This window comes from Anopheles moucheti, chromosome 2 (assembly GCF_943734755.1).
Source record: "Anopheles moucheti chromosome 2, idAnoMoucSN_F20_07, whole genome shotgun sequence".
Taxonomy (NCBI): Eukaryota; Metazoa; Arthropoda; class Insecta; order Diptera; family Culicidae; genus Anopheles; species Anopheles moucheti.
Genome location: NC_069140.1, coordinates 25,102,215 through 25,113,408, shown reverse-complemented (window position 1 = coordinate 25,113,408; position 11,194 = coordinate 25,102,215). Strand labels below are relative to the sequence as shown.

The following is an 11,194-nucleotide window of genomic DNA, read 5'->3' as shown; positions in this document are numbered from 1 at the left end:
GAGATCACGCATAAATTGTAACAACTCTAAAAACTTAACACCTGCAAGACAATTTGGATATTCCCTCGTTTGTGACAAATTCCCTCGAATGAGCATCTTATGATGTATCTTTAATCACAGGCATGCAATTGGGGAAGTTCCCGAGAAATTCGTTTCACCAACCAACATCCAAGCACTCAGAGTAGAACAAAAAAGGTTCTCCTCAAGCGACGTAATTCCGATTTAGTTGTATTTAAAAAGTATATCAAAACTATGGGACGGTCCACAAAAAAGGGTGTGTTGTATAGGAACTAGCATACATTTATGAGGGACGTCTGGTGAAGCAAGAGTTGCGTCTTTGGACAGAACGTTGCTCATTCATACACCTTATACGTTTGCTATTTCTGCTGGCAACTGCTGATGATGTGAATAATGCTAGTTGGAAGACTTGGCCCAATTAGTTTCCAGTATCAAATATCGTTAAATGCCTTAACATCTCGTTACAGCTGAAGTTTTGCGGACACATTTAATCTCCCAGTTAATTTATCTTCAAGCTTTTCAAACTGAGCAACTGTATGTCCAAAATATATTTTCGATAGTCAGGTCATGCTACCGGAGAACAGTCATTTGAGGAGCGGGATCTCGGGATTCTGTCATGCGGCCACTGGGCCGCACCAAGTCCAGAACAGATTTAAAGGCTTTTCGTATAAGCTTATGCTCCATGTGCCCAGTTCAAGACACCTGTTTAATAACTTCGTATGATCTGACACAGGACCTTCACATGCAGATGCTTGATTAGAACGTTAAACCAAGATGCTTTCATGTGTTTTGTTTTCCTGCGTTCGGAAGCAATTTCTCAAACGTCGCCTGGGGTTAGCTTTTCGCGTGCGGGTAGCATGCAGTCGGCTGGTTCCAGACGAGCCCTACCGAAAACAGTGGCAGTCTTATGCCTCTGCTAGCCTGATTTATGCCAATCAAATGATAATGGCTGTATTTTGTGCCTCAAAACCGTTGCCTATACGTCTACGGCTGAACGATGTTCCTCTCTTACCTACTTGTTAGTTAATGGAAACCCTTAACCATTTCGACAAATGTAATGTATCCACAAGGATGCAATAGCCATGATTCGTTTGGAAGACGCTACATGCTTATGCCTCACCGAATTAGGTATCCTTTCTTGTTGTGGAATTCACTTCTAGTAACGAGATTAACACACTGTGATAACTACCTCATTTATACAGAAAGAAGACATCATTAAAGATTAACCGATAATAAGCTCCAATCGTTAACAGTATTATGCTGTTTGATGCTGTGTCCACTATCAGTCGGCTACATTCGCACAACGTTATCCATCGGCCCAATGCCAGTGCGATCAACGAATGCTTCGGTGCGCTTACCCGGGATGCGTCGCGGAACTTGTGGCTCATGATGTTGTACAGCAGCGGGTTAATGCAGGTGGACAGGAAGTACAGTATGCCGGAGATGTAGTTCAGCACCATGTACACCTTGTAGAAGAACACGCTCTCCGTTTTGGTAAAGACACCGTACACGGCCATCAGACGCTGCGCATGGAACGGCGCCCAGCAGATGAAAAACGTTGCAACAACAGCCACTGCCAATATCCAAGTTTGGCGTGCATGGGGTGTTGTTTTGTTTTTGGAGAGGGAGAGGAAAAATGAAATGTAAATTAAAAATAACTGCTTATGAAGTTACCGAGGTGCCAGGTATCGGTCCGGAGCCGGGATGCTTTTCGGGCGGTACAATTAACTATTTTGCCAGCGTGTTGTTCGCTTTACCTAACATTCGAATCACCCTGCTCTGGGCACTGACACCTCGCGGCGGTGTAGTGTAATCAGATGACGCCCGTTTTACGCCCTGCAGCAGTTTGCTCTTTCGCAGCTTAATCCCAATCAGCACGTACAGCACCGCTATCAGCGTCATCGGACCGACGAAGAACAGGAAGCTGGATACCTCGAACGCGTGCACAAAGTGTTCATCTTTGATCTAGAAGGAGGCGAAAGTAAGTAGAATAAATTTAGTGGTCGGAATTAAAGATTTTTTTACGTCAAATAGAAGTACTTAATTGTGTGCTAGTAAAACTGAATGATGGAAATAAAGGATATAAAGCAGTAATAAAATTGTTCTTAGTAGCGCCCATTCTTTTCTTTAGCAATAATCATACTGTGTATTAGTGGTGGGTCACACGATTCATTTCCTGACATACTGTCTGTAAGAATGCCAGCTCTCCTTACGATTCTTCTTAAAATTGGTAAAATTCAGGAACACCTCCATAAAAACTGGGGAAAATTCTAAATGTACCTTAGACCACCTAAGAATTACCATAAGTAAAATAAGTTCCTATTTTTAGCAAATCAATTTTGTATGAAACCCTACTTTAGTCCATGGAACTTCAGAACAAAACAGCGCGATTCTCGACGGGTTCAAAAAAGTTGGTCAGTTTATGGTACATTGGTGGCCTAATTTATACAACCACAAACGAAAAAAAAAAACATAACCTCAAAGCGTATTTCTGAGGCCATGAAAGGTGAATTTTTCCAACAATTTAAGATCATTTTTTGCTACCCAAATTTGCCCCCCAAAACCCGGTTATGGCAGCGCCCTAACCTACCGGAATCATCGCACCTACTGGGTCTACTCAACCTCTCTGGGTCGAGGTCCAACTCCGACTCGAACTTGCCGTAAGCACGGGTCGGAATCGCTTAGGGCAGCATGTGCCTACTGAACCCACTTGTACCTACGGGTCACTCCGACCCACGCACCGCACTACACCTTGTTTAACCATATTTTGCACAAGAATGCATATGCAGCTGCCCTGTTAGGCTAATTAAAATCGGTCCATTGCTCCTTTTTGCTGTGATGCGAGAGCTGTACGGCTGTACGGCATGCGTCCCACACGGTCGAACCGGTCAACGTTTTGTTGTGGTGGAAAATGGTATGCAGAACCATTGGAAATCAATCGATGCCGAATCATTATGTGTACCACCTACGGATGCACTTACCGTACATAACCGAGAGTCACCGGTTTCCACGATACCGAACTGGAGTGCCTGCGGTGTGGCCAACCCGAACGCTACCAGCCAGATGACGATCACAAACTTTATCGCCCTCGACAGCTTCGACATGGTGTGGGACCTGCACGAAGAGGAAGCCAGTTTACGGTTTGTTAACCGGAAATAATAATGAACAATCTGCTGGGAAGCGATGCGGGGGAGGGCTTCTTACCGGAACGGATGACAGATGGCGATGTACCGCTCGACGGTGAAGGACGTAATGGTGAGTACCGTCGCATTGGCAGCCGTTTCCGACAGCAGCCCCGTAATGATGCACGCTATCTGGTTGAAGGGATAGGCGAACGGATTCCAGGTGCCGTACAGCTCCTGTGGCATTCCTGCGGATGAGCACGAAAAACGATAAGGTTACGAACGTTGTGGAGAGTTTTAAAAATGATGGTCGTGTAATAGTTTAAATTTCACTACAAGAAACATCATTGATATGAATTGATCTTCTAAATTCCCCGGTGGGTGCAGAAAATCAAACCTTGATCGATCGATCTACTTGCAACCAGCAGCGTGAGAGAGCACAGTGTGAAAGGAATTGTTAGAATAAAATTTGCCCCCCATGGGTTGTGGGGAGTGAGTTATGTATTTGAAACACCGAAGAAGATATATTCATAAGTCATTCCCTCAAGACGCGTGTTCTGCCTGGTGAAACATTTGTGGTATTTGTGTTCGACAAGATGTGTGCACATTTGCGTTTGCCTGGCAGTAGTGCGCACATCGTCAATCGAACACCGTGTACAAGAGCATTGGAATGTTCAAAAGGGCGCAAAATCGCTCGGAGGTGGAAAAGGAAATTGTGTATTGTATCACGGATCCTTTCCCTACCCAGGGCATGAAACAACAACTCGTGTAAGGCACAACTCGACCTTTAATATCATACATCTCTCTCTCTCTCTCTCTCTCTCTTCCTTTTTCCCTCACCCCAGCTCATCCATTTGCCCAAGGTGGGGGGTGGCAATTGATGATCGTAAACTGTTGCCAGTAGCCGGACACGATTGCTAAGGAACGCCAACGGCCGACCGGTTGCGGTTGGCATCCTTTGCCCGACGGATGGGGCAGACGGATTTGGCTTTTCCGCAGGTTCAAGTGCAATGGGAAACCATTTGCCCGTAGTAACATGCGGCCCTCGGAAGCATCTGGCCAGTGTCTGATAAAGCCAAGACGATTTTATTACATTACGTTACTAGGCGTGTATTAACGATCGATCGTACCCGGCGGCGGTGGTTGGAAACGTTTTACGGGTTTTGGGTTGATGGGTGAAAAAAAAATGCGATGTGAGGGAGGTGGGGGGGGGGGGGAAAGGGTAGGAGATGGTGCAGAAATTTCATGGCCGTATTTTGTTGACCCCGAGTGTGGTGGGCGTGTGCTGGGTTTCATATCCGTTTGCAGGTACTTCCATCTCCACCATTCCGCTGACCGTTTGATGAGATGAGTTTAACTTTCCAGTTACAACCATGGTTACACTAATTGATCCTATTTTTAACGTAAAAATAAACCACAAGTAGGGTGATTTGACCGGGAATCGGGGTTGGGGAGCGTGATTTGTTCCAAAGGGCAGTTAGTTGTTGCTCGCAGAGAGTAGTATTTATTAGCACTTTACGATCCTGATAATAAGTGTGAACGTTAGAGGTGTTAACAGATTTGAAAGGTTTATAACTTAACTTGAAGGCGAACTTTGGGAGAAATTGTTGAAGGGCAGAAAAAAAGTGATCTTAAATGAGAGAGGAGAAGAGCAAAAATGGAGCCGTGGTCAAACATTATGATTTGAAGTTCTACGAAGCAGAAGAGTTATGCAACTGTTTGAACCAGACGGCAGAGATTTGAGGAATTGCAGATTAAGATTCTTTATTTTCTTGGCACTCTTCGCATCTTCGAGCAGTAGATAGGGAGAAGGATTTTTGATCGAAATTATCTCACCATTACACTAGTTCCCATTCCATCAATGTAAGATTTGTAAAATGGTCATGTTATAGGAATGACGCTGGGGGGAGGTGTAACTCCCTGAAAAGCTCGAACGAAAAACGATCACAATGACGGCTTAACCGAAAGTTGTGAAAATTTCGTCCAAACCATACCACTCCTTCGATACGCAGAATTGATTACCCGTGGGTAAATCATGCCGTGGATCGATAACAATTGGAAGCCAAATAAACATGGATCCACTTTTCGGCAAATAAATCACTTTCGATTGCGATTTAAACGGGGGTACCGGTAAGACACTGTTCCAGAAATTACTTGGTGTAGGCTTTAGGGATTTGATAGCTTTTTACCAGAATCCATCTGACATAAAACAATTTCTTGAAAGGATTCCCTCTGCCAAGGAGAGGCTTTTCGCCAAAACCATGGACTTTCGTAGCATTGCTTGCGCGTGACACAGACTACGTTTTTAACGTTGATAAACGGTTACAGTATAGTATTTTCATCTTTAGTTTACTCTTATATTAGTATGTAGTTCGATTAGGAAACAAAGTTATGAAGGGCATTTGTGCAATAATGCAAAACACCCCATATAAAACAGAATCTCGAGCATGTTGTCGGAACAATTGTTGTGTTTAATGAATCTTTTGCGAAGAATGAATCTTCAACGAGGAGTTATTTAAATCGTATAATACTAGAGACAATTGATGCGCCATCGTAGAGAATGCCACATTAGACTAGGCACACCACAAGACACGGCGCGAATATACCTAAGAGTATTCGAGCCACTTTGATTTTAATCTGAGTACCAGACCTATACGACCTGGGATAATAGGATAACTGATGTTTAAGTTCTTTGAGGATACATTAATTTTTGGAATAGAGATTCAGATGCATTCGTTCAGTTAAAAGATTGAGATCTTAATCTCAATTACCCAACACTAGTCGAAACCGTTCGAATCGCACGGAACTTCTAGCTCTGGAAGGTGTCACAAGAAGTGCAGGCTTCGATATCCTGTGCACGATTTCCACTCGGTAACTTCAATTCCTTGGTAACCGAATGTCATCGACATCATCGGATGGACATCTGCGGCGGTGTGCGAAGCGTACAACTAGCTGAAACGTGAAGCCGTGAAGGATTGAAGATCAATGCGACGACGGCTCGTTTTCTGAGCTGGAGGCTCTAACCGTGATAGAGCCCGCTTGAGGAGCATTATAATGGAGAATCGTGCCTACTACGAGCTTCACAAACTTCTACGATCCAGAAGACTCCAACAAGAAGCGGAAAGCAGCATATTCCGTACCCTGTTACCGTTTACGAGTAATGAAGTACGAGCTTGCTGAGCAGTTTTGGCAGAGCAGACATCCTGACGATGGCCAAGGTCCGAAATATACGATGGCTGGGATACGTGATGAGAAAGCCCGTGATGATATATTTCTATTACTTCCAACCAAAATGTGTGTTTTTCCTCCATTTTTTTGCATTCTACTGCATCGAGTGCAATAAAGTGTACCATTTGATACGATCAAGTGAACGCTATTAAATGCTGCCACATAGTTTGCATACTAAATGACCCATTTATCTGGAATCCCAAGCGCGCAACCAAACGAAATATGAAATTGCATTCATATTGCCAAAGCAGCACATGTTGACAGCAAAACCACAAAATTTGCGACGGTAACGATGGAGCAAAGCGCCGCCTCCTAGTGCACGGGCACACGGCATCTTTGACCCTTCGAGTGTACTTATGCTGCAAATACAGTTTATTTACGTTACAAACGTTCTCTCCCATCTGCCCCCCTACTCCTGTTTAGAACGTGCACGGCTAATGCAGATGACGGGTTGCGTTGCATTTTTATGCACCTTTGCTTAGATGCGCACGTCTGTGCCTGGTGCTCCAGATGATTCCCAACGGGGGTGAGCGCGATATTTGGCATCCATATGTGCAAATCCTACAGCAATATGAACTACCCCAGCTAAGTGAATACCGGTGTACAATGTTGCAACTTTTCCCTTTCGCATGGCTGTGCAGGGAAAGCATTGGAACATGACGTTTGGGAAAACAAAACGATGAAAGGACCGTGAAACACCCCCGGCGGCAGTAGGTGTTGCAGAATATTTAAATTCGTTTTTGCTTTGTTTTACGGGCGCCCTTTTCGCCCCTAGGCAGGTGTCGCTCTGTGTTTGTTCGGAAACAATTCGGAAGTTCCGAAGAATGCTGAAGATCATAGACGTGACCTTGCGGTGGTCAAAATGTTTGCTAGGCTAGAAGTTGGTAGAATACGCAAGAGTTCTCCCCCCTGCTTTTTTTTGTGTTGCTTGGTTCGGTTTCTTGATACTTACAGGGCGGACAGTATGCTCCGTGGCACATGCATATAAATTGGATATTCATTGAAATGGTAGGAAAGGATAATGGTGACCCCGACGGTATCGTTTAACCTTATGTCCTAGTGCTGGTCGTTTTTTTTCGGGTGGTTTAAATATGGAAGACCTGTAAAGCAGGGTGTCATGATACTGTTCCACATTTGCATCTGATGGATCGTAAGAAATTCATATGTTCATAAGAATCTATTATCGTAATTTGAAGAAAACATTCCGAGAAGGAAGGTGAAAAGAAAATGGTTGCTCTATCATTTAAGTTCTTTTTGATTAGTAATTCTATTGAAAAATAAACCCAAAAAAAGGGAACTTACAAGCAAACTTTTCAGTAAATACCCCTTTCTGGCATATCATCAGTTCCAATGACAATCACTGAGTCGCATTGATACAATATGAGCAAATTGACACTTATTTTAAAAGGGCCAGTCCAGTGTACTCAATTCTTCAGGACCGCAAATTGTTGTGTCCACCAGGCGGTTGAACCTTTTCTTACCATCTCAACCATACCGAGCGGAAGGAATTGATCGCACCTTTGCAGTACTTACAGCTCCCCAGACTTTTTGCTACCAATGTGGCAAGGTGAATGGACACATATTTCGCCATTAGTGGTCATGGTAGGACTGTCTCCACCATACGGTTTACGGTTGGTGAAATGATGTCAAGCAGATGTTTCAACTAGCATACAGCAGTATCGACCTTTATTTTGCAATTCCAAATGGAGTTGATGTGATAATCGCTTGCAGATGCGAAACCACAGCCCGAAATGGGGGGGTGAAAGGTGAAGATTACTAAATTATCGCAAAGGAATGGTAATTATTTGAGCGTAATGAACCGTAATAGTGTAACCACATAATGTTATGTTTAGCTCTGTTAATTTGAGGTTTGCTCACACCTGAAATAGCTAGGTGGTGGTGTATTTAGATGCCAGTATTACTTACTTTGAGTAATTCTTGCGAGCATAATAAATAGAAAGATATTTAATTTTTCGTCTTTAAACTTCCAACGTCACGGATTTACGTTAGTACCATATTCCATGGTTTTAACAATTCTTTAAAATCTCACCATTGGAGTTTTTAAGACTTATTTGACAGGCAGCTTAGTCCTGCCTTGCCGAAGACGGCTTGCAATGGTTTAGGTCCTCACGCTTTTGCATTCAAAGTAAGAATTATCTCTAAACACAAACGAACTGCCTCCCAGCAACGTAATGAGCTGTGCGTCCCGTAAGACGAAGGATTCCGACGCTAAATCTCGTTCCAGCAAAGCTTCATAAGCATTTTCAGCCGGCCCATCATCCTCGCCAAAGCGCCACAGCAGATTCCACCTCATTAGCATCGAGCATGAAATGAGAAAAACATCCCTGGCAACCGGATGCGCATCACCCATCACGCAGTAACTGCCCAGGCGCGCGCCACGGTTCTAGCACCGCGCTGATGCTCCCGGGAGCAGTAAATCAGATTACCGCGTTTGACGACAACCGTGTGACAACTTACCGAACAGCAGCAGCAAAAAATCCGACACGGCCAGATTGAACAGATAGTAGTTGGTGGCGGTGTGCATCGATTTGTTCTTCGCGATTACGATGCAAATGGACAGGTTGCCAACAATGCCGGCCACAAAGATGAAGCAGTAGAAGATCGTTATCGGCAGCAGGATGCAGATCGGGTTCGTCGCGTAACCCTGCGATTCGGCTGCATGCCCGGCCACGCTATCGTTCGCGTACAGGTACTGCGGTTGGTACTGCTGGTGGTGGTGGTGTGGATGTTGCGACTGATGCTGCTGGTGCTGCGAAGGGTACTGCAGGGCACGGTGTCCACCGAGCACATCGGCCGGTAATCCCTCACCGGTGCTGTTGGTGATGATGGCCGCGATTAGGCTGCTGCCGGCTGTCTGTGTAAGCTCCATCATGTTTGGTAGCTCCCGGGAGAGTTGATAGGGGTTTGAATCAGGCCGCACGGGATGGGACAGCAGCACAATAGTGCCGTTCGTTACTAGCGGTGCTGCGCCATGGGTGAGCGATCAAAAGGATCTGCATCGGTGTCACGGGTATCAGGACGAGGCAATGTACGTGTGACCGCGCTGTGCTTGGAATCTGAAAAATGTACGTAAAAACGAACAGTATTAAACGTTGTTGAAAGGTGCATTGTTTCGGAAATCTTTTATTCCGAATTATGGTAAAGAAAAAAGCTCCAGAATAAATTTCGCATATAATATCTACAGTGCGTAACATAAATATGAGAACATTTTTAACGAACCAATGAAACATATTAAAAGATAACTTAAAATGATTGCTAACTTTCTACATAAAATATTCGTACAGCGACGTAACTTTACAGTAAAAATAACAAAGAATTCATTCACTTGGCAATTACAATTCGCAATGGGCTCCTCCTGGTCTATAGATTTTTGTTACGCACTGCATTTATATTTTGTGGAAGTTCTGCGAATTGAAAGTTCCATATTGAAAGTTTAATGTTACACGTTAAAAATATCTTTATCTGAAGTACATTTGGTTCCACTCAATCCAACAGCCGCCCAAGATAAAAATTCTTCGTTATGATAATAATCAAAAGTATTTGAAGCTGCCTCCCCCAAAGACATTGCCTATTTACTATTGGCAATCACACGCTTTCATTTTGAAATTGTATCGGAGACCTTTTATTTCAAATTATGGTACAAAAAACAAAAAAACACCAGAATAAATATCGCACATCATATCTACAGTGCGTAACATAAATATGTGAACATTTTTGAGGAACGAATCATATTACAAGATAAGTAAAAATGATTATTCAGGGAGTTCCACAGGGAAACCCACAAGATGTGGAGGAATAAAATAATTCCTGCACCGTGATGTATAAAATTGACTGTCACCGCACAGAAACACTTTATTCCAATTTGTACAATGTAAATAAATATAAAAATATAAATAAATAAATATGCCAAAATTATAGTGTTTCTTAATCTTCAAAATTTTCCAGGACCTCAGTATTAAATCTTTTCTACATTGGCTTTTTTTCCGCATGCCTGCAACAATTACGATACGCACTGTATTTATATGCTGTGGAAGTACTGCGAATTCAAAGTCATTTGAACGCTGAAAGTTGAAAGTTATACGTTAAAAATATCTTCCTTTGGTTCCACTCCCTCATAACTGCCGTCCAAGCTAAAAATTCTTCGTTATGATAATAATCAAAAGTATTTGAAGCTCTCCCCTCCCGAAAGACACAGCCTATTTATTATTGGCAATCACACGCTTTCATGCTTTGCACTGCATGAATTTCAACACAACGTGAGATCGGAAACGGGATACGGAACACCATCATACGACCGACTTGCTGTCATCGTTGAAAAGTGTCCCCCGCCGTCATACGAGCTCATTAGCATATTCAAGAAATAAAATCACGCAATCATCCATCTTGGCAAATAAAATTACGATAAGATTGTCGGCTGTCTTGGGGTTTGGCGCAATCGAACGAATTGCGCCGAACAAAACACGTGGCCCCACCGCAGCACGTGGTGGTGTACGATGGGGGTGTGCGTTTTTCGCCCGTGCTTAATATGTGCCAAATACGCATTGTGCGCGTCTTAAACGATGACAGTGTGTCGTTGTGGGCGCGCCTGTCAATCAAGCGCGCGGCGAAAATCTATAATCTGCCGCGAATCTTACCCACAGCCTACTTGGTTAAGGGTGATACTTCCTGCGGTTTGTGGATTTCGGTACATGATATGGATGAAGCAGGTGGAAACCGTAGCTTACGAAACGAAGCTAGACACGAAAGAGTCAACATAAGTGATTTGGTAAAGACAACGTCCAGGTTTTTTGATTGGAGTGGCATGG

At 43.6% G+C, this 11,194-nt stretch overlaps 1 protein-coding gene across 1 annotated transcript in view; it reads right to left on the bottom strand.

Annotated features, from left to right (window-relative positions):
- Window positions 1–11,194, bottom strand: part of LOC128298834 (delta-type opioid receptor-like) — a 33,029-nt gene that overhangs the window by 2,025 nt on the left and 19,810 nt on the right. Inside the window, exons 2-6 of the mRNA XM_053034634.1 lie at window positions 8,847–9,445; window positions 3,223–3,388; window positions 3,000–3,132; window positions 1,776–1,983; window positions 1,377–1,591 (exon numbers count right to left, since the gene is read on the bottom strand). Coding sequence (XP_052890594.1) covers window positions 1,377–1,591; window positions 1,776–1,983; window positions 3,000–3,132; window positions 3,223–3,388; window positions 8,847–9,261 — 1,137 coding nt within the window. The 5' untranslated portion in view covers window positions 9,262–9,445. The remainder of the gene's footprint in view (window positions 1–1,376; window positions 1,592–1,775; window positions 1,984–2,999; window positions 3,133–3,222; window positions 3,389–8,846; window positions 9,446–11,194) is intronic.